General features: G+C 46.4%; 2 protein-coding genes across 2 annotated transcripts; one reads left to right on the forward strand and one right to left on the reverse strand.

Moving 5' to 3' along the window:
- The first annotated feature begins 10,244 nt into the window (after positions 1–10,244).
- Positions 10,245–15,139, forward strand: EXOSC9 (exosome component 9). The gene is made up of 12 exons (XM_071452491.1): positions 10,245–10,392; positions 10,554–10,648; positions 11,259–11,378; positions 11,465–11,567; positions 11,960–12,097; positions 12,211–12,293; positions 12,462–12,594; positions 13,055–13,143; positions 13,323–13,469; positions 13,792–13,982; positions 14,281–14,359; positions 14,880–15,139. The coding sequence occupies exons 1-12, from the start codon at positions 10,327–10,329 to the stop codon at positions 14,959–14,961; spliced, it is 1,326 nt and encodes a 441-aa protein (XP_071308592.1). The 5' UTR covers positions 10,245–10,326; the 3' UTR covers positions 14,962–15,139.
- Positions 15,140–15,259: 120 nt separating this feature from the next.
- Positions 15,260–23,002, reverse strand: CCNA2 (cyclin A2). Its single transcript, XM_071452492.1, has 8 exons — positions 22,657–23,002; positions 22,332–22,566; positions 21,394–21,509; positions 20,838–21,061; positions 20,111–20,315; positions 19,243–19,356; positions 18,832–18,965; positions 15,260–18,413 (listed from the first exon to the last, which is right to left on the reverse strand). Exons 1-8 carry the CDS (start codon positions 22,795–22,797, stop codon positions 18,362–18,364), a joined length of 1,221 nt encoding a protein of 406 aa, XP_071308593.1. The 5' UTR covers positions 22,798–23,002; the 3' UTR covers positions 15,260–18,361.
- Positions 23,003–23,721: the final 719 nt, after the last annotated feature.

The following is a 23,721-nucleotide window of genomic DNA, read 5'->3' on the forward strand; positions in this document are numbered from 1 at the left end:
AGGGCTGGTTTGAATACATCAATCACCCCAAAGGAAGAGAAAACAATGGAGGGAAAGTATACACCAGCGATCCTTTCTCCAAGCAGAGCAGTTAAACTTGTGTGCAGCTATCAATCAAAGCTCCAGCAAAACCTGTTCTACCAAAGGCAGGTGATCTTTTGCGAAAGACCAGATTCCTCTGAAAACTTCATTACCATGCGTGAGCCTCTTGACAGGCTCCTTAATGCGGCATTAATTTTAATAAGCCAGCACACAGCACTTCCCAGGTGTTAAATAGGTGTGAGTGTGCCCTGGTGAGCGCAGCACACTGGCTGTGAACTCATCTTTTAAAGATATTAAATCTCGAAAAAGCAAAAGAGCTATTTGCTAACACGGAGATTAAGTAAAGTCTTGTGCACAAAGGCTAGAATGAAAATTAATTTGTTTTTCTCTATCAACTGCATTCTTCAGCAAGCAGGGACTTGTCTTTTAACCATTTTTGCAGAGTGCCATTTCTGTCAACACAGATCCAAAAAAAGTACAAAATTAAATTTAAAAAAACCCCACCCATAAAGACAGAAATAATAAACTAAGCAGACTGAGGATGTACATTTTATCCCTAATTATTAAAAAAATTATCCAGGAAATGCAAAATACCATTTTAATACCATTGCTATTGACAAGATCTGTTCTGATGATAATTTTTCTGGAATCAAAAATAGGATATGCTTTTTCAGAGACAAATCACCTGAAGCACATGCTGTTGAATTTCACTGAAAGTCACACTGAAAACATGTAACATTTGGATGTGTCAGGCTTTCCATAAATTTCCTCCAATAATATATAGATTTCTCACAGAACTGATTAATACTTCAATTTTTGTAACTACATGAAACAATATATTCCCCTTTCTCTAAAACTTGCAGTCATTGCTGCGTGGTAAAATATCAAAGTAACAGTAGTAATAATAGTAGTAGTAGTAGTAGTAATAATAATAATAATAATAATAATAATAATAATAATCTCTTTTGTAAGTCCAAAGAAGATGGACCATCATATTCTGTATTGAAAGTTTTGTCAGCTCAGATGTGCTCATACACCTGAACAGAAAACCTGCTTTGGCTGAAGTTCCCCCAAGGCACCTCAAAACAGATCTTAAATGACTGTCAGAATTTTGACAGCCCTTCACAGAGGTGGATTTTCAAAGTGGAATTTGAGAGATGTAACAACATTTGAAAGGAAGCAACACAGTAGAGAGTTTCTCAGGAATGCCAAAAAATGAAAGATACTGAGGAGGCCTTGCACAGCTGTGGCTCTGAGTGGAGCTATGCCACTACCTGTCACTGTGAAAACACACCAGATTAATCATCAGAAAAAGGAACAGATTGCTGTGTTTGCTTTAGAGTATTTGTAATTACCCAAATTAGGACATTTCTGGCATAATTCCTCAGGCCTCACTGGGAACTGTTCTGGCCCAATGAGCCTTTGTGTCTTTTAATCTGCAGATAGGAAGAGAGGTGACAGCATGGTTAGTGCCTCTTCATAAGAGAGGAGCAGCATTATTCCCTCTAGTGACAGTCTAATTTTCAAGGGGTAAACATCGAGCTTTGTGTGTCTTCCCTGGGAGATCCTTTCTTGAGTTGACACACCTTGTTGTCAAGTACTTTCTCCTGCCTGTAGTGTTAGCAGTCCCCATCTGTACTCTCTTGTGCCCTGTTACAGATCTTGTTAAATAAATTATCTTCTTCCTCAGAGTTTGTATCTTTCAAATACCTGCAGATGATTTGGTTGCCCTATAGCTGCCAGCTAACAAAAGCATACATATTGAACTGTTTTACTCTTTCCTTCTGGATTCCCCAAGGGCTTTTCACGGCTCTTATCTGACTGCCCTCTGGTGCTGCCGGCAATGGCCCAGTGATGAGGTGTCCCAATACCTCGGTGCTGGACAGAAGGGAAACCTTGCCCCCTACCAGGACAGGATACCTGTGTCCGTGCACTTCAGCAACACGCTGGGCTCCGGAGTCATTTCCTACTGACGATTCCACGATTCCATCTTGTATTTCTCTCACCCTGTGGCTTGTTTACATCTTCCCTCGATGATTCATCGGGCTAATGTTTTAGAGCCTTTGGCTCACTTCTGCCTCTCATCACTGATTAAACAAAAGGGCGTACACCTTCTCTTGAGAGGTTGGACACTGGGAATCTAGAAACTTCCTAGAAGATCTCTGGACAGTGGGACAGACTCTTTGCACCAGGGGCAGCCTGCCCTCCTTCCTGAGCAAAGGATCAATCAAAGGATTGGCAGCATCAATCTCTGGGAAAACAAATCACCTATAACACCAGCACTGAAGAGCTGTATAACCATCCACCTTCCACCAGCAGAGGGGAAACTGCTGCCTCCACAGCTGTGCCCTAAAACGCACATCAAGAAATGGAAAATTATTTGAATGGAGAAGATGTTTGATGCCACTTGGGTGTGTGATGCCAAACAACTCCCCTGCTTGTCCTTCCAAATTACACTGCAGATGACAGCACTGGAACATGGAGCTTACTTAAAAGAAGCACTCATCTTGTGAATTTGAGGTATTTATTGCTGCACTGCAGGTATTTGTGAAATGACAACATTTGAGATGCAGCACTAGTAGCAAAACAAGACAAAGCAAAGAGATTATAATCCTCTGACCTGCAGAGGATTCACTGAGTAGCCCCCATAAACATTTCTCCTGCACTGTTGGTGTAAAATGCTTATATGTCAGAAAAATCATGTACTAGTTTTCATTTTCCAGAGAACAGCAACTGTGCCCTGTCAGTCATGCTTGTAAAGAGTCATTACAAAAATCACAATCTCTCTGCTCCATGCAATACAGTAAGTATGAAGGGCTTCTGCAACACAAGTTATTACAAGTGTCCCAATCATTGTCAAGATTTTAAACACTTCACTTATCTGTGAAGTCACATTCTGAAGGTAATCTCTTGGTGCTCATGCAGAATATGTGTTGCAGTTTTATGGCTACTCATATTAATTGAGCAAAACCATTAGTCACCTTCTTTTTAATCACTGATGTGAGGCCAAAATCATTCCCACCATTTTCACAGAGGAAGAACAAGAAAACTGCAGAGATACGAGGCTGATGAGTCACTGGCAGGGAAACCTACACTGGATTGTTCTCTCATCATTTTCCCATGACTAAAAAAACCAGCCAAGAGTGGAGAAGGGCAGCTGGGGCACCAGGCACGAGGAGGGGCTACAGACAGCAAATCCTTATGGCCGGAGGTGTGTGAGGCAGCGTGGCATCAGCTCCAGGACTAGCGCCCCAAAGAGCACCTCCTGTGTCTTGCAAAGCCCCTGCCAAGCAGGACTGCACGTTGGGACAGTCTGCATAAGAGATGATGGAGCTGTAATGATGCAAATAAAAGACCTGTTCTAAATCCCAGAGTGTGCAACAATTTTAAAAGCTTGAAATAAAAAGCCATAGTGAGCCAGCTGAAAGAAGGGCCAGAGCAATCCCAACACCCTCTGGAGGAGGGCCTCTCCAACTTGATTGTAACTACCCCTGCACCATTAGCAGACTCTTCCCCCATGCCAAGTCACCCAGCAGCGAGCAGGAGAAGAGAGCTCAGATCACTGCAGCAAGGGCTGGAGAGCTGGAATATGCTGTGTTCCCTCCAACCGCGTCCTCGTGCTCGCAGCACGCTGCCTTCTAACAGAGCAATGCACAGCAGGAGCGGAGCAGGCAGATCGTGCACTGAGAGGCACTTGTTGAATTAGCAGCAACCTGCCCTGTAAAAACACACCCCACAGCAATGCTGGAGACCAGGCTGCCTGCAGCCACGCCGCCCCAGCAGCTGCCATCTAAATGTGGCTTAAAGAAGAGCCCCTAAACCCCACACTTTTAAACAAGAACACCGGCTCTATAGCACTAAAATAATTTCTTTTTGCCAATCTCACTGCACAGCTGATAGCACCTATTCTTAGCTTCTCTACAGGCCCTTCCTGTAGGGACAAACTGGTGTCTGTCCATCTTTTGCCATGGTGCAGAAACTCACCAGAGTGAGCACAGGTCAGCACTCACGTTCACTTAAACTCACACTCTGAAAGACACCCTGGTTCCAGAGAGCTATCAAAAAAGCGTGCTGGGAAAGGTCTGCAGCCAAAGGTCTGCACAAATTTCCTAAAGGCCCAGCAGCCGAATTGCTTCATTGTCGGTGCAGCCCCTGATGCCCTGCACAGGATGGGGGCAGTCGGCAGCTGCTCAGCCTCACTACATCGACACCTGCCCCAGGCATTACCTGGGGAGCTCCTGTGGAGTAAAACGAGGAAAACTGAATTAGATGTGGTTGAAGCTGGGGGCGGGGGGCAGAAGTTTTAAAAGGTGTCTCCCGCACTGGAAAACCCTACATTTTAAAATTCTGTAATGGGGTCAAATTCGGATCTCTGCACGCCAAATGAAAGCCAACATAAACTCCCCCGCAAAAAGAGCCTGAGGGGAGTTTTATAATACTTTCTTACAGAGTAAAAGCTGCAGGATGGGCGCACCTTCAAATTTCCCCTGAATTTTACATGGCAGACATAGCTACTCTGGAGAGCGCGGGCTCGGAGGGCGGTCGAGGGCAGGGGATGCTGCATCGGCGGAGCAGCACTCAGCCCGTGCCTCCCCGGGGGACGCGGAGAGGCGGAGGCGGCCCCGGGGGCGGCCCCCAACCCTCCCTGCGTGTCGCGGACTCACCTGGGGGCGGCCCGAGGCGGCGGTGGCGGGCAGCTCCCAGCTCCCGGCTCCCGGCGCTCAGCCCAGGGCTGCCGGGGTGGCGGGAGGCGGCGCGGGGCTGCTCCCGCCGAGCCCCGCAGCTGCCGGAGGAGCAGGCACAGCAGGAGCAGCAGCAGCAGCAGCAGCAGCAAGAACAGCGCCAGGTAGAGGAGCAGGTTGAGCTCCCACTCCATGCCGCCCGCGGCGCGGCTCGGCTCGGCTCCCCGCGGACCGCTCGGTGCCGGTGCCGGCGGCGGCCGAGCCTCCTCCCCTGCGGCAGGAGAGGGGCACCGGGCGGAGGGGCCGCGGAGCCCGTCCTGCCTTCACCCCCCGCCTCTGCGGCACCTCCCGGCGGGGCAGCCCCGGCGGCAGGAGGGCACCGGGACGGGGGCGGTGGGTGCAGGGGGCACCGGGGCTGCGCCGCGCCGCTGCTCCGAGCGGGCGCGTGTTGTCCCTGCTCCTTGGGCACAGGTCCCCTGTCACACAAACGATGCTCCGAGACCACCTGTCACCGGCAGGAGAAGCTCCTGGGGTGGCTCACTTCGAGTCGGAGCCTCCCATGCAGACTGAAATGCCCACATGTGCACCTATCCTCCCTGCCTCCCCAGCCCGTGTCACCTTACACCGGCACAGGCCAAACAGCTCCGAAGACCCGCGGCACCAGGAAATGTCTCTCCCCTTGAAGACATTTGAGAACCCTGCCCGTAGCCCAAAGCAAAAACACTGGTCAGGTATTGCCGTGGCAGTGGGAAAGTTATTCCGAGTTTTGGCCACTTGACTCAGATTTTGGTGAATGATGCAGTTGTGATGGACCCACCATGAGTTCTGCTTTTCATGGTACCATCTGTCCACTTCCCTGCATGATTTGTCTGGGCTCAAGTCACATTCCCAAAGCTTCCAAGGATTTATAAGCCAGGGAAGTGAAATTTCAGAGAGGGAACATTAGCGCGGCTGCATATACTGCAAATTTTGTGAGGGCCTGAGAAAGTGTATTGTTTTCTGAAGAATTATGTATTTAAAAAAATACTACTTCATAAATTCTACTTCACCAAGCCTCCCAAACTCTTAACATAAGTATAGCATCACCCCAAGTCTGAGCTAAGGAGACAAATATGTACTGAGTTATGATTTTACACCAAATCTTCTATCCTTGTTGGACCTCTGAATAATGCTTCACAATAAAGCTCCATATAATAATTTGAGGCAACTTGGGAAAATGATCACTTACCTTTTCTTGAAGTAACAAAACATCATTCTGACAACTCCATCCATACTGTAGAAAACATTACCTGGTGGAAAAAGGCAAGACCAGCATCCATCATGCTCTAGTGCTCATCCTGGCTCTGTGGTCTTGGACACAATAATTGGACACTTTCCCATTTTGCTTGTATTACTACGAGGAATTCAACTACTCACAACAGTTTTCCTGTAAGCATTTCTGGGCAGGGAATGAAGACTTGGAATCTTTGGAAAATATGGAGAGATTAACACATGTGGCACAGAGAATACTTCACGTGAGACAGCCTGCTCTTGTGCTTGAGACCCTGGTGAGTGGATGCTCTACACAACAAGGGGACACTTCTCAACCACACTTCTATCTTTTAACAACACCTGCATTCTAAGATACAACTGTAAATGTGAAATTTCGTGTAAAATCAGCCAAATCAACAAAAAGATGCATCCCCTGTTTTAAAAGGAGCATTTTAGTATCAAGATTTTAAGAGAGGCTGTCCATGCAGAACAACAAAACCACTTGATTGAGAAAGATTATGACTTCCAGCATTTCAAGGCAGTCAAAATTAATTTCTGGTCTGTAACAGATACTTGGAAGCTGAATAAGCAGGAGAAATAATTGAAAAAAAAAAAAAAAGCCATTTTGATTTAATGGTTTAACTTGATTATCTGATTATCCCCAATGTTATTAAATGTGCTGTCATCTCTCAGGGATCAGATGGGGCTCATAAGCTTGTCAGTACTCTGGATTTCCTCTGTATTGTAGGACTATCAATATCTGGTACCAGCAAACATTTTCTGACACCTTTCCAACAGAAAAAAAAAAAAAAAAAAACAAGCTAGATTCCAAATAGATATTCACTTAATTTTCACACTCCTGAGGTCTTGCATCAAGCCAGTATTTAACCTACTTCTCAAGTAATATTTAAGATTAGGATATGAGAAAGTGCTTTTTTTTCAGGCAACAATTTTGTTCTATTTCTGCCTACTCCCCATGAAAGGAAATTACAGTTTCTACTTTAACATAGACACCTGTTGGTTCTTAAGAGAATTTCAAGATGCTTCTAAAAGATTTGAAAATCTTAAACCACATTAAAATCTGAACTCAGACATTGGTTTTGTATATTCAGAGCCTTCAACTCAAGCTGTAACAATTCTGGCTTAGCATGACACTTAACTCAGCAACTGGTTTCACTGGAATCCATAGAAATCATGGAAACAGTTTGCCTGGAGACAGGGAAATTGCAGGGTGTGGAGACAAAAAAAGGAGAGGTGTAACTTATTTTCCTCTGACTTTGTTGCTTGCCTGGCATCCAGCCTTGGAAACACTTCCCACTTTCCTCAAGGGATTGCTGAAGGCTGGGAACCAGAGTTCATTCCATGCAGCACTGTCTGCAGGATCAGAATTTCTGGCAGGAGCAAAAAAACTTCTTTCATGAGAGCAGTAAACCCCAAGAGGTGATGTGAAGGTTAAAGTACAGGTGGAAACAGCAAGAATATTTTGGGGCTTACCCTGAAATCTAGCCTATGGAAGATGATCAAGCAAGAAGCATCCAGCAAGCAGATGAAGATATTATTACCAATTTGCCTTAAGCTGGTGTTTGGATGATTTTCTGGCAGTTCTGGATCCCTTTGTTTTTTCTCTCTCTTTTGGGGTTTTGTTTGTTTGTTTTTTGTTTGTTTGTTTTGTTGTTGTTTGGGTGGGTGGGGTTTTTTGTTTGTTTTTTTTGGGGGGGGGTTGTGTGGTTTTTGTTTTTTGGGGGGGGGGTTTGTTTGGTTGGTTGGTTGGTTTGGTTTTTTTAATAAAAATTATTTGAGCATATATACTAGGCAACCCCTTTCCTAAATTTTAGCCTTGGAAGCTGTGACACATTCCTTCTAATATGTAAGGGACAAAGGTGCTTATCTGTGCTTCAGATAAGGAGCTTGTTGGAGTGCTTCCCTGGATCCTGGCCAGAATATCCTGTTCCTCACCTCAGCGGGAGGTACTGCTCCTGCCTCCCTTCTGCCAGCAGCGCTGCTTGCAAGGATTGCCCATCCTCCCACCAACCCCCCCCCCCCCCGGAACTGTTCATCATAGAAACAAATTATAAATTACATTATTCCATCTAGGCAGAGCCTTTCTTCCCAAATAACCTTATCAGCTGGAATAATGCATACATCATGTCATGCATGGATGTGTAAATGAGCAGGACTTGCAGCCAAGCAGCAAAGGCACATTGCCATTAAGGCTGCCATGGAAAGAGAAGGTCAATTTCTTATTTATTTGGATTAGGCCATAAAAATTGCTGGCAGCTTGCTGTCAAGATGCAGAGATTCTGATGCAGTTTGGTTTTCTTCTCCAGTCCTCAAATGAGATTTTCCCTCCAGGCTCGGTTCAGTAAGATAATCCAATTCAAGCATTTCAGCCCACAGAGCATTCAGCTCAAAGGAAGAAACGCTTCCACGTGGGCACAGTAGATCATCAGGATCTTCTTTCTAAAAATTCCTGCTTTAGCCTAAGTACCTGTGATTTATTTGCTCATTTATTCACTCTGCAGGGTGTGACACTCACTCCTTCTGAACACCCAGAGTATTTCCATTATTTCATTACCACTGTAACCCTGCCCTTCACTGTTCAGAAACACAGAAATTTCTCAGCTTCTATTTCATGAACCATTTCTACTGACCTTATTTTCTGTGTACCCTCCTCCTACGGATTTCCAATGCTGTGGTTTTACACCTCCTTCATTTGCCCATTAAATCCTTCACCCTTCTGTAAAGTAGCCTTTGTGTGAAGAAGACAGGCATGGATCAAAGGGGACACAGCTGATTTCCAGCCCCAGTACATGACTTATTTCCCCTGGAATTACATCCAGCTCCCCCTGAAGTTCACCATCACCACCACCACCTTCTCTGTTTTGAAAAGGGTGATTTGACACCAGCCTGATGGATCGAGGCACCTAAAAGTTCACTGAGAGAGCAGGAACAGGAGTTTTTCCCACTCCAAGCAGAAATCTCAACATACAGTGAAATTAACATCTTTTTGTAATTGAGGAAGAGTAATGTAGTTTGGACGACTCCCACAAACAATAAAAACCCTTCTGAATTTACTCTTAGTAAACTTGAAGAGTAACAGAATTTAACCCCAAGCCTTCACTAATGAATACTGTCACCAAATTCACACAACAAAAAAGTAAAATCAGACAGAATTTCCACGTAAAGATTGCCAGTAAAACTCAAGGGCTATTTGCTTATTTTTGTCCTCGGAGAAGGAGTGTCTTTCTATAATGTCATCGATATTGTCTTACACTTAATATTTGCGATGATATTTATCCTAAACTGAAAGTACAAAACCAACATGGGAAAATCAGGCAGCACTTGTCCTCACCAACACAAACTTGTGAGTTTCAGAAACACAACTTAGATTTTAGTTTGTACTAGAACTGTAGTGTGTTAACAAGGTTTGAAAAGACAGCGTAACTAAGATATTTCAACACCTGTGTGTGGAAAACGCCAGTGTCTGTGGTTTAATGTTGGTGGGAAGATAACAGATTTTCTCGTTTTAGCTCAAACTAAGCATAAAAGCCACTCGTAAAGGCCTTTTTACTCACGGGCAACATTTCAGAACAGCAGGGAGGGATGTTCCTTGGGCAGCCTGGATGTCTTGGCTGCATTTTTGCCTGCAGCACTGACCGCCGTGTTCCCGACACTGGCCCGGCTGTTTCCTGAGGGCTGCAGGGCATCACAATAGTGTTAACCACTCCAAATGTCTGGCATGCATGTTTTGTGGGGTTTTTTTCTAAATTCTAGATGGTTTTCCCGACGACCGTCACTCCGGCATCAGCTCACGCTGCCTCTGTCCCTCGTGTGCCACCTCACGGCTGAGGTGCACACCCTGCGCTGCTGCGGCTTCCCCTCGGGTGCTGTATGCAATTTTAGGCATTAAATGGAAACATAATGGAAAAGACATGGAGCTGTTGGACAGCACGAGGATGCTGAAGGGCCTGGAGGGGAAGCCGTGTGAGGGGCGGCTGAGGGCACTTGGTCCGTCCAGCTGGCGGAGACTGAGGGGAGACCTCAGCATCCTCGGGACGGGGGGCGGAGGGGCAGATGCGGATCTCTGCACCCTGATGACCAGGGACAGGACTCGAGGAAACAGCATGAAGCCGAGTTGGGGCACGTTTAGCTTGGAGAGCAGGGAAAATTCTTCCAAGCAGAGCGCGTTCGCGCCCCGTAAGGGATTCTCAGGGCCGTGCCCGTCCTGAGGGGACGCGCGCGAGGGCTGGAGCGCGGCGCGTGCGGGCTGGGCACGCGCGGCGCGCGGCGATGACGCGCGCGCGCTCCCCCTCCTTCTCCCCCCCAGCCCCGTCACCCTCACGGCGCGGCCATGAAGGCGACGCCGCTCTCCAACTGCGAGCGGCGCTTCCTCCTCCGAGCCATCCAGGAGAAGAAGGTGCGGCGCCGGCATCCCCTTCCCTGCCCCTTTCTCCATCCCCTCCCCGATCTCCTTCCCCGCTGCCCGGCTGTCCCCGGGATCCGCCCCCGCTCGGTGCCGTGGCGTGCCGGGCATGGCGCGCTGACCCTCTCCGTGTGTGTGTCCGTGTGTTCCCGCAGCGCCTGGACGGGAGGCAATGCTACGACTACCGCAACATCCGCATCTCCTTCGGCGCCGACCGCGGCTGCTGCATCGTGGAGCTGGGCAGGACCAGGTGGGAGCGGGGGCTCGGCTGCGGGCCGCGGCTCAGCTAGAGCCTGAGGTTCCCAGGGATCTCTGTAAACAGATTTTAACCTTTCAGGCCTTAATGCCGTAGTGTTTCAAGGGTAGGAGCAAAGAGGAGAAGATGGGAATTAAGTAAGCGGGAAAGGGATGGTGTTTCCGTGGTTATTGTAGTTACAGCTAATTTATAAAATGCAAAATTGTTCCCTAGTTTCCCTATATCTCGCATTTTGCATTCTTCCCCAAACCAAACGACCCTTTTTTGCCTGTGCAAAAATGAAATATAAGCACTTTATGCATATGAATATGCACAATATGAATTACTGCATTATGAATTTATGCACAATATTTCATTACATTTTCTCATGTGTTCGAGTCAATTTTTAGTCTTAAAAGACAGGAGTATGTTCTAGTTCTTAACATTTGGTTCTTTCAGTTGTTGACTAAAGTTTAAATATGTATGACAGGCGTTGAACAAGAAACTGTCAGGAGTGAGAATTACAAACTAAAACCTAACCACGTGCTTTTTCCCCAAGTATGTGTTTTGTTTCTAGATTTTCCCTGGTACGCTCTGTGACTTGGTGCTTTCTTTGCCTTGGCAGGGTTCTTGCCCAGGTCTCGTGTGAACTCGTTCCCCCAAAGCCCAGTCGGCCCACGGAAGGCGTGCTCTTCTTTAACCTGGAGCTCTCACCCATGGCTGCACCTGGGCTGGAGCCTGGCAGGTAATGAATGTCTTAAGAGGACTAAACAGGGATGGTACAAAACCCACTGTAATCGTGTTGAGTTTGGGTTAATTTTGTTCCAATAGACAATCCGAGTTGCTGGTGTCACTGAACAGACTACTGGAGCGATGCCTCAGAGATTCCAAGTGCATTGAGACCGAATCTCTCTGCGTTGTTGCTGGTGAAAAGGTAGGAAAACTTCACTTCTGGTGGGTTCAAACTAAAAGATACGTGTAGTCCAATTTTAAGCTGGCCTCTGTCTTGTGTTGGATAGTAGAAGTACTGATTTTAGGTTAGTGTAAAGATCCAGTCGTCTGATTTGAGAGGTATTTTTAACTTTGCCTGTCTGCATAGGCTTTCTGAACTAGCTGGGACCCTACAGAATGATGTTTAAATTGTGCTGAAGTGCTGCATACTTTGTCATAATTAAATCTGGGTATCTTCAAATATACCAAGATCTCTCATCTTCTTAGCCAAAGACCTAAGGAAAATATACTAGTTCAAAAAAAATTAACTAGTTAAAAAAAAAAAAAAAGCTTCTGCAGAATCCAGCAGTTTTGTATTTTTTGTATTTTTGTCAGGTTTGGCAAATTCGGCTGGACATGCACCTGTTAAACCATGATGGCAACATCACTGATGCTGCCAGCATAGCAGGGATTGTAGCTCTGTGCCATTTTCGCAGGCCAGATGTGTCTGTGCAAGGAGAGGAAGTAACTGTGGTAAGTTGTTTTTGGGTTTTGGTGGTTTTTTTTAATTTCCTGAAATTTCTTTGTCACTTTAAAATCAAACAAGTTTCATAAATAACTGTGTTCTGGGCCAATTCCTTTCAAAGTACACTCCTGAGGAACGTGATCCTGTCCCCTTGAGTATCCACCACATGCCCATTTGTGTCAGTTTTGCCTTCTTCCATCAAGGGTAAGATTTTGAGGTCTTATATACCCATATAAAGGGTATAAACCTTGTATACCCCTTGTATACCATAGTTATTAATATGCAAACCAGCTCCTTTGCTTAATTGTGTTTAAGGGTAGTAAGATACCTCGAATTCCTACTGTTGCCTCATGTTTCAAACCTTGATTCTAGGACCTATTTGCTGGTGGATCCAACTGAACGTGAGGAGCGGGTGATGGATGGGCTCCTGGTAATTGCCATGAATAAACACCATGAAATTTGTACCATCCAGTCCAGTGGAGTGGTCATGCTGCTGCAGGATCAGGTGAACCTTTGCTCTGACCAGTCCTTCTGTGGTGTACAGACTGCTTCCTGTGCTGCAGTCTTGATGTGGAAATATCCATGACATTTGGAAGCTGAGAAGTCAATTAACTTCTGATGTTATTGGGAAAGATGATGTATTTTTTGTCTTAGTGGAAGAGCATAATACTGTGTACCATGCTGCAGAAGGGATGTACAAAATGCATTGGTTTTGGTCAGATATGCATCTTTTTATTTTCCCTGAGATTTGGCTGAAAAAAACCCCTGCAAATTACTTCCAGTTGCACTCTGAAGCTGTTAACTTTTTGCATAAGTCTCAGCGAATCCAGTCCCTCATGCTAAGGTGCCATATTGTGTTTGTAATTCCTGTGATTTAAATGTCTGTGATGCTTATGATGCTCTGTAGTTTCAGTTAAAAACCTTTTGATTTCCTGGTTGTAAGCTGCTTTTTGTATGTGTAACAGATTCTGAGGTGCAGTAAAATAACAGCTGTTAAGGTCGCAGAAATAACAGAACTGATTCAGAAAGCCTTGGAAAATGACCAGAAAGCCAGGTGAGTGTTTTGGGAAGGGCTGGAAATGGGGTTTTTGGGGAATAATGTCAGATTGTGGCTTCAGCAGCAAATTGTCTTCACTTGTACTTGCTTTAAATAGCAAGCATTTGTATATTTGAACTTGAAAAGAGAAGCAATTTTTAGTTATCCTGAAATAATGTCTGTTGCTGAATGACCAGGAAAGAAGGCGGGAAGTTCGGCTTTGCAGAATCCATCCCCAACCAAAGGATCACTGCCTTCAAAATGGAGAGCGCTGCTGTGGACACCAACGATGTGGAAGAGCAGGCTGGAGAAATCATTGCTAAAGCTGACCCTCCCTCAGAAGTGTATCTTTTCCCGGGTATTACTCAGGGGAAGACCAGGCTAAACACACAGCTAAGATTCCTCATAGCTTGGGTAGCCATATAACCTTGAGAGGAAACATCATCATCCTCATCATCATCATCCTGCTCTTGGTTCAGTGTGATTCTAATTCCTTGCCCTAAGTGCAAAGCTGAGGTCAGAGCTGTGATGATTACAGTGACGGGAGAAGTGGCACTCTGAACTCCCCTTTAGGGCTGCTCTCCCCAGCTTATAAACCACCCGGTTTGCTCTCAGAATACAAAGAAATTGACCAGCAAACACCAAGGTTTTTCTTAACTCCTGCAGTTCTACCAGTCCAGTAGTGCACACTCCTGGGACAGCCCAAATTGGGGAAGGACTAGAGAGCTCCTGGGGAGACCTTGAAGAATCTGAGAAGGAAGAAGCAGCAGAAGAGGAAGGTGAAAGTGAGGCAGCTGCTTTTGAATGTGAGAAGGTGGAGACTGAGGATACAAGTACACTGAAGGAAACTAAGAGTGGTAAGTATTTGTTTTCTTAATATCAGATCTTATTATATCACTTTATTAACAGTTCATAATTAAAATGTGAAAGGTCTGTAGGAAGAAAGAACCACTGTAGCCGCTTTACACATTAGCTAATTCCACTTGACCCAGTCGGTTCTTTTCAAAAGTTGATTTCTGTAGTATGGGGAGGGCTCCAAATGAATCAGTAGCCCCTCTGGATGTTTCTTTAAAAATGCTGTGGTTATTATTTACAGGGGTTGTTTGTACAAAACTGACCAGCACTTTGGGGTTGGTGGGGTTGTGTGTTTTTTAGATGAACCCATTGTTGTGTCTGACAGTGAGGAGGAAGAAGTTGTCATTCTGGAACCACAGGAACTACCAAGGAAAACCAGGTAACCAGCAAGTGAAATTAGGAGGGTAAAAGTTTGTAAGGAGTTTCCTTCCTGCCAGGAAGGGCAGGATTTTGGCAAGGCCAAGAAAGGTTTCAATGGATTAAAGGGAATACATATATAGCTGAGAGCAAGGAAGTTTAAATCTAGGCTAAATCTCTTCTGTCCTGGGAGGCCAGAACCTGTCTGGCCTGCAGCTGTCTGAGATGGTTTTGGTCATTTGACTCATTGTAGTCCTTCCAGAGGGAGTGAGAACATACAAGTGGATCTCAGTGAGAGGCTCCTGAGAGCTGCTGCAGACATTCTGTGTACTGCACTAGAGCTGATGTTGAATTTTACCTCCAAGAAGTGAGATTTGCTGCTGTATCCATGGAAACCCTTGTTGTTAGTGCACTTTCAAAAGATTAACTTATACCTTGGCCCCAGGCATGGTGGGGAGTTGCCAAGTTATGGATAATCAGCCTGTGTTATTTTGAAAAACTACTCAGTATGTTTCTCTGATACAACTGTTGTTTGCTGACAGAACACAGACCAGCTCCAAACAAGAAAATCCAAGTAAGAAAGCATTTAACAAAAGGAGAAGAAAGAAGAGAACTACTCATTAGAGCCATCATCCCTCCTGCAGGAATGCTGTATAATATGGATTTTGGTGTATTATTACTGAGCTTATTTTTGTAGATAATTTTATTTCCTCCCCTCCCAATATCTGGTTTTGCTTTTATGTATATGTTAAATGATTGTACACAGATTTAAATAAAAAAAAAATGGTGCCTGTAACTGAAATCCTAGGTTTGGCATCCAGCTGCAGCAAAAACTCACCTAGTTCAGCTTTCTTCACAGGGAAAAATCAATGTGCTGTGATTAAAACCTTCTTGCCCCCACTACTCCACATCTTAGCTTGTACCCGGACCACTTTGTATGAAAATCAGCAGAAATGCATGGACTTAACAAACTAACACAGAACTTCAGCAGTGGAGTTTCTTTAAAAGTTTACTTAAATATTACATGCAACAGACAGGAATGCTTCTTGAACTATAGGCGAAGAGTTATGCTCTCAGTTTAGGATCAGGCAAAACAAAGAGACAAGGAGGATTGCAAAATACCTGATCTGGGCACTTTGTTAGCAAACAAGTGACCCTGGAAACACACACATATTTACAGAGTGAAGCAGGGCTATTTTACAGGTGACCTCAGTGTTACATGAGCTGTGAACAGGAGAGAAGTTACTGTTGCAGATTTTACATTCCCCAAATCAGGTTAAAAACTTAATGTAAAAAAAAAAAAACCCAAACCATATGTATATAACATTGCTCCCAGCCAGGCAAAGCTTGAATCAAGTTGTGCTCTTTCAGGAAGGGACCAACACACAAAACTTCTTTTCTCCAGGAGCTAAATCAGTGCATTTTCTTAGTGTCAGTTCTTCCAACCCAAAGTCACTGTCCTGAGTACAAAAATGGGTGAAGATGCAGTTCCTTCGTAGTTCTGTAGTACCACAAGACTGTAAACTTCTTCAGAAAAAAGAACAGTATTTTTTGCACTGCTGTTTCTCCCTTCTTCACACGTAACATCCCTGTATTCCTTAGAGCCTTGAGTTGGAAATGATCAGAAGTTAACCTGGATAGGCTTAACAGTAGTACAGTACAACCTGGGATATTTTGTTCATGGCATAGAAGCAAAAGCTGGAATTGTCCCATATTAACTTTGGAAAATGAGAAGGTGGAAAAAGATAGCACTTAATAGCAGAAGCAAGAGCTGCCCTGAGGAAGAAGGAACATTGTCATGCTGGGCAGAGATGCCAGCCCCTGACTGGAGATTTTTTGTTAGGCTGCAGAGGAAGTCGGGTTGATAATGGTGAAGATAAAGCTCAGGGAGCATGGAAGAATTTTCCTCCATGCTATGGGAACAAATTCCATTGAAACTTGAGCTCAGCTCTTTGATTAAGCACTAAATTAATACTAAAACCCACTGAAGTCTTTTCACCTAAAGTACTGCTACTTGCTCCTTTTCTGGAGAAAATACTTCATAAGCTGCCTTTAAATTACCCCTCCAATGTTGATATTTCTCAGTGGTCTTGGAATACACCACAGAAAGGAAGGGGAAGGCAGAACCCAGTTTCCCAGGAAGAGCACTGTGGCCTGGAACCTTCAAGTAATTGCTAGCAGTCAGCGTTGCCAGTTGCCTTTCCAAGGTCACAGTGAAAAACACATTCCTCCCTGTGCAAACTCCCTGTCCTGCAAGGTTAAAGTGTTTCCAACCCCAAGCACCAGACATGATACACTGCACAGGCTGTCCCAAATTCATTTTAGCATTTCAGTAGCAGCCCACTGAAATTTTTCTAAACAAAGGCTGTTGGCCAATGAAATGTGGTTCTTCATTAACCATTAGAACACGCATAAAAGTCCAAGCGCATCCTAAGAAGATCAGATTGGCCAAAAAGGCCACTCCTGCTGCTTATTTCAACCAGAATTTTGATCACCGTTGGTTTTGTAGTTGGGGTGGTTCAGGGAAGGCTCAGGCAGCAGCACAAGGGTGGGGGCAGAGGAGTAACTTTGTAGCTGCTGGGATGAGACAAGGAGTTCTTTCTCATTAACAGCTGCTGCTCAGCCTGACAGAGATGACGCTTTGAAAAAAGTTATTTCAAATAGCCCACACCCAAACAGCTGTTGGACATCTGTGAGGAGGAGTTTATACTGCTGGGTGCCCAGATAACCAGAGACAGCACCCACTCCAAGTTGAAGAGGCACAGGTTTCACAGGGTAGCCCTTGCCAAAAGGCTTTAGAAATGAATGCCAGTTTAAGATGACAGCAGTACCCCTCAGTGATTTTAAGCTCTTGGCAAGACCACTAACATCAGATACAAAAACTGTTTATTAGCCAACCTGGAAATGGCTCAATTCAGCCCACTTGCATGCACTCGCTGCTTTACATGCCAACAGCAGCAGTACAGGGCAGCATCACTCCATTTACACAGGCTGAAGGTAAACATCCACTTGATCTAATGCTGATTGAATGCCAGTTTGCTGGTGTAACAATTCCAGAACTAAGGAACAACATGGCACATTTTTGCTGTGTGCCAAGAGGGGCTCCTCCCAAGCGTGAGGGGCGTACAGAATTCCTGCTGCTCTGCATGCAGCCCATCCATGTCAGAAGACATTCCCTGCTCTTGAGGCCACAGAGCAGCAGCTCAACCCACTGCAGTTTCACCTCTCCATCACCCCTAAAGAGGTACAAGGCAAGCAGATTGAGGACTAATGCTCTCAGTAGGCATCAATGGACTTTTGGGACAGCCAACACATCAGTGGGAACTCCATGGGTTTAGATTAGTATCAGTTTTACACTTGGACCAGAAGATACTGACAGCAAGACCATTTTCTGCGTAGTGGAAGCACAAGGTATGAACTGGTGCAGGGGTTTTAACTGTGCAGTCCCTGCAGCAGAGCATTCAGCCTTTCTTTCCCCTGATGAAGCATCTGGCACTACGTTATACAGCAACTGGGGCACGTCCTAAAGATCTTCATGAGTCGGTTCCAGCAAGGAGCTCTCCTCGTGGCCAGAGAGTTTCTTCCAGTTTTGTAGCCATTAAGGCAATGTTTTGGATCTATGCTAAGTCTCAGTTTAAACTAGACAGAATAAAAATGCTACTGATACTCTGTGGGGACCAAATCTTTCTTACTCAGAAGGAGAAAAAGCCCTACTATAATAACGCACTGCTAGTATTAACTTTTAGTCTATAATTAGATAAGCAGTCTCAGACTTCACGTGGCCTGCATGGTTAATTCTGTGCCTGAAGAGAACATTTTGATAAAAACACAGCTAAAACTCTTAACAAGATTGCATGTACAAAAGATTTACATTAAAACCACATGAAACTAAACTTCATAATTGAAGTCATCAAAGCCTGTGTTCATGTTCTGAGTGATCATATCTAGGATCCTGAACCATGTTTAAAACTGTACATCATTTCCTGGTAATATACATCTCTTAAAAAGATCAGTCTCTTGATTACTACAATAAGTTTAGTGTGTCTGGTGGGTCAATGAGAGATACTCCATGGTACCTAGAGAGGGAACAAAAGAGGCAGGATGTCATCTTGCTCAAGAGCTCTTTGCCACAAAGAGCAGCATAACTGCAGCAAAGCACATTTCCTACCAGGCAGGCAGGAAACATTCTGGGGCTTGTTGGCTGCCATGCCCCATGCAGATTTTCAGGAGCATTAGGTATCACCCAACTGTAGGAATGTCAAGGAAATTCCTCCAGTTTCTACCTGACAGTTCAGGCAGCAAGAGAAAGTATTACCTGACAAACCACCATGTAAAAAACCCAAGGAGTGTCTTGTCACCCTCTCACTGAAGAGGTGAACTTGGTTAATTGAGTCTGCCTGAAGACTCAAAAGATGTATATATCCCACACCCACACCCTGCCAGGCACTTACATGCTTGGACAAATCAGACATTAACACCTCCACAGGTACTCACTTGGTACTCTTGTACTTTTCCCTTATGGACTGTTGTGTGTGCTGGGCTGCTTTGAGGTAGGTGTTGTGTAGGTCTATGAGGCAAGGCTTGATGTCTTCAAGGGTGTAGCCCGTTACTTTGCACAGGGATTCAGGCTGAGGGGAAAAAAGAAAGGGTGAGGGACATTTGAATGTTGCTGTTCACTTATGCTGATCGCCAGTGGTGGAATTTTCAGCTTCCCGTTGAACCATATTTACACCTCACCCCCGCCACCCCATTTTTCAAATGCCACAGGGAGCAATCCCTAATTAAGAGTCCAGGAGCACAGAGGGGCTGCAATTCCTGGAGCCCAGGCCCAGCACTCAGAACTGAGTACAAATACATTGAGCACACACAGAGGCCTGTGAAGGCTCACGCTGGAATGCTACGTACCCAGCTTTGTCCAGTGAGTGTGTAACCTGCCAGATGAAATGCTGCAGCAGCAATAACTGATGGCAAGTATTTCAGGTAAGGATCAGCATCAATTAGACTCAGCTCTCCCAGGTACTGCAAGAGAAATGAAAAAGGGAATCATCTCCTTCCAAAAGTTAACAGTTGCTCTAGAACCCTAACTTGAGCTTCCAATCCTGCCATCAGCTGGAAGGACATCTTTTATCAGTTTCCATTTACTTTCTCTTTAAGCATCTCCTGCTAGCTACTGCCAAACAGCATTCCCAACACATGCTTTCCCAGTACATTTTATATTTACAAACATAAAAGAACTAGAGGGAAGAGTGTTATTCAGGTCTGACCTTTGCACAGAAAGACAAAGACTTGTGTTTAGGACCTCTGGTACCTACCAGAGAGCTTGGATTTACTATAACTTCAGCTGAAAGGTTATCTGTGCTCTGCTCTAGAAATTAGTCTCTGGATTTAGAGCTTGCTGCTGGTTGAGAAGAAAACCAAACTGAGAGTCCTTTTTTGCCAAAGTGTGTGTGGGTAGGTGTGGCAGCTGTAGATAAGAGAGAGGGAAACATCTATCTAGCAGTGCAACAAGCCCCAATTTCAAGTTCATTAATCTCTGCCTCCTCTGAATAAGGGTGCATGCTTGAGCCAGGCCAAGTGCCAGCCTCCGATAAGAATGGAGTATCCCAAACAGAAAGTGGCAATAGGAGTGTTAGTTCCCAGCAGTGGGGCACCACTTCTGGAGGAGCCCAATTCATAAGGTGTACATAAGTTAGACATATATACATACATGTGCAATAAGTATCTGCAATAAAACTCTCTAATTACATGAGCTGAGCTAGGAATTCCTACTTACCATGGACAGGCTCTCCACTTTAGCATCCGTCTGTTGGTGTAGGAAGTACTGGGTGAGGAACTGGTTGATTGTTGGAGCCGCCAAGTCAAATGACAAAACCTTCAGAATTAAGTGCTCCATCCTTAGGACCTGCTTCTTGGTGTAGGTATCATCTGTGATGTAGACAAACTCGGCTACTTCAGGAGGGTAGATCTCTTCAAACTTTCTGCCAGGAGAAATGTTTATGAGTAAATAATTGAGTACTAGAAAACCACCAATATTCAATGAAATGCTCATTTAAATTCTGACTTGAGAAGGAGCTGGGCACTGGTGCCAAACAAGTTTGCTGCAGTTGGTTCAGTAGCTCTTGAATCACCAGGATTTGAAATTAGAGCTACAACAGCATGATAAATCAGGACTAAGGAATTTAGTACCTGGAGTCACTGAAACTCCAGAATAACCCACTGAGTTAGCAAAGGGGGCAAGCACAATTTGCTTTTCACATGCCTTAGGCATATTCCCTCAAATACTGTTTTAGATGCCGACAGCTGCAGCTGGAAATAACAGATCCTCACTTTAGGGGCAAACTTCAAAGATAACTGCCAAGCTTTTAGATGGATAACTCCTGATTTTTATCCTACTGTGAAGCCCTCCCAGGTCAATCCTGCTCTAGGCAACAGAACAGCCACAAGATTTTCATCTGTATGGAACCAGCAGGTGGAACTTGAAATGAAGCAATTTCACTTACGATGCGAGCAGCATAGCTGCAGTACCCACAAGCTGAAGTTTCCCTCTCAAAACAGACATGGAAGAAAGAAACCTATCAATGTAATTCACAGCTAAGTGCAGGGTTTCGTTCTGTAATTTGTATTCTTCTCCAACTTCCACCAGCCAGTCCACAAGAATAGCCCGCATGTTGTTTGTGATATCAGGTTGCTTCCTCATGTAACCTATTTTGGGCTTGCACTTCACCTGTAGGTTTAGATGACAGATAAGAGTTGAGGCTGGACCACGTGCTGGTAGGGAAGCAACTGTTTAAACTCCATTTATCACAGTTTAACAAATCAGAAGTAAACACTGGTAAGTTTAGGATCAGTAAGTTCTATTTCTGTAATCTTGCTTCCCAGCTTGTGCGTGGCACAATAAACTTTATCACAATAAACCAGTCCCGTGCTCTTATTTCTCCCTTTCTAGCAAACTCTAATTTAGTCACTGTCTTGGTAACTCATGTTCAGATACATTTCTCCACCCCAAACTCTTCCCCCATGGGCTGTATGCAAATAAGAAAAGGGACAGCAGCTCACCTCCATTTCCCTCAGGTATGAATGGATTTCACTGATATAGTCTGGCACGTTATTAACGTTTGGTGCTTTCTCTTCTGTTTCTGAGGTTATTGACATATCCATAATACTTGGAGAATCTAAGCAGAGGATAACAGCCATGTTAAAATGGGCACCATCACATCATTTCCTCACAGCACAGGGAACCTTGTGCAGGCTCACTCAGCTGGACTGGGAGTTGGGGAGGCTCTACGAAAGTGAAATGTTGGGGCAACAGGGAAGTTTTCCCCTTCCCCTTTCTCCTCTTCCCGCTAAGAATAAAGAGATGGAAAACTCTCTTGCAATTATGTAGTGCTCAGTGCACCCTGTGTTACCTTGTAACATAGATGTGGATCCTGCAAGCTTAGATTGTGTCTTAAAACAGGGCAGGGGTGCCGGAGCTCTTTGTAGCCTCCCTAAGCGGATCGGAGAAAAACCAGCCCCCAGATATTCAGACACGTGCTACAGAAGATGGATCTGGCAGTTCCCATTTTTCACATACTGGAAAGAGCTCAAAACACTTGCACCACTAACTGGCAGAAAAACCTTTTACATCCTGGGATCTGGGTAAAGTCCCTTTCTAACTCTGTAGTGGTAGCAAAGGGCGAGGCTTTATGGGTTGATTTTGTCTGTAATCTGGCTTCTCTCATGAAGTACTGATAGTTAAAGTTATAAATTACAAAACGGCCTAAAACAGCAGGGGATAAGAACGCAGAGGCTCAGCTGCATGGAAGAGCTGTTGCATCCTGGTGGCAGGCTCAAAGGAACCAAACCAGCCCGCGTCCCAGGCCACAGCCCTGCAGCTGGCTCTGGGAGCCCTTCCCTGGTCGAGCTCCTCCTCGCTGCCCGGGGGCAGGCAGGGCCCTGAGGGGAGCAGGTGGGACGCGGCCTGCACGGCGCCCCGGGGCCGAGCTCTCACGTACCGAAGCTCAGCTCCATGGCGTTGCCCAGGGGAGCCAGGGGCCGCCGCTCGCCCAGGGTACACACGGCCGCACGCAGCCCCAGCGCCGCCTCCTCCTTCTGCCCGGCCGGGACGCCCCGCTGCCGCCGCGGCTCCCGCTCCCCGTCGGGCTCGTCCACATGGACGGAGAAGGGCTGGTGTTGGTGTTGCTGCAGCCCCGCCGCCGCTCCATGGCCCTCGCAGCCGCCCCGCGCCGCCTGTGGGGAGAGCGGCCGTCAGCGCCGGGCCCTGACAGCTCCCGCCGCCGCCCCTTCCACACCGCCCCGCTCCCGCCGCTCCCCCCTCACCTGCAGCGGGATCCCGGCGCGCTGCTGCGCCCCCCGCAGCAGCCCCAGCGCCACGCGGGTGCCGGCGGCGGGCGGCGGGGCCGCGGCTTTGCCGGCCGCCGGCGGGGGCACGTTCTCCTGGTTCTCCTGCTCCGCCAGCATGGCCGCAGCAGGAGCCGGGGGGGAGCGCGGCGGAGGGGACGGCGGGGCCGGAGCGGCGGGGCCGGGGACGGGCGCGCCTGGAGCCGCCCGCGCCGTTCAAGTAGCCCGCGACTCTTGAACCGCCCAATGGGCGAGCGCGGCGTCACGGCCGCGCCGGATGGGGCGGACAGAGGGACGGACAGACAGACACGGGCGGACGCGGAGGGCGGGGAGCCCACGGGGAGGGAACGCGGCTGCCGGGGACAGCAGGCCCCGCGCCCGCCCAAGGGAGGGAGAGAAGAGTCTCGGGCGTTCCCGCCGGGAAACGTGTGTGGGAAGCGAGCTGGAGCTTGCCCAGCCGGGCTCCTGAACGTGTGCCGGGAGATGGGGGGGGGCCGGGATAAAGGGAGGCTCAGGGCGAGACCTCCTCGCTCTCTCCAGCTCTCTGAAACGAGAGGAGAGTGAGGTGCCCGCCGCGCGGCGACAAGAGGAAATGGCCTCAGGATGAGACCATAATAATCTTTCGATTATCAAAGAATCGCAGACCACAGAGGTACTCGTGTTCCAAGGAGCCTGCTCTGGGCAGGGACACCTTTCATCTTAGACCAGGCTGCTCAGAGCCCCATTGAACCTGGCCTTGAACACTTCCAGGGATGGGGAATCCATAGCTTCTTCAGGTAACCTGTCTCATCCTCAGGTGAGACAATTAGGAAAAAAATTATCACTGTTAGGATGAGGCACCAGCCCTGGAGGTGTTTCAGAGGTGTCTGGATATGGGGCTGGGGGATGTAGTCCAGGGCTTACAGTGATAATGACAAGTTGGTGGTTGGACTTGATGATCTCAAAGGTCTCTTCCACCCTTAGTGATTCTGTGTCACTTCAATGGAGTTGATCTTTTTGACTTGCAAACAGATCTGTCTCTGCTGGTTGCTTCATTTCTTCTAA

The sequence above is a fragment of the Agelaius tricolor genome, unplaced genomic scaffold (genome assembly GCF_023055355.1).
Source record: "Agelaius tricolor isolate 1412-34295 unplaced genomic scaffold, bAgeTri1.0.p SCAF_34, whole genome shotgun sequence".
In the NCBI taxonomy this organism is placed as follows: domain Eukaryota; kingdom Metazoa; phylum Chordata; class Aves; order Passeriformes; family Icteridae; genus Agelaius; species Agelaius tricolor.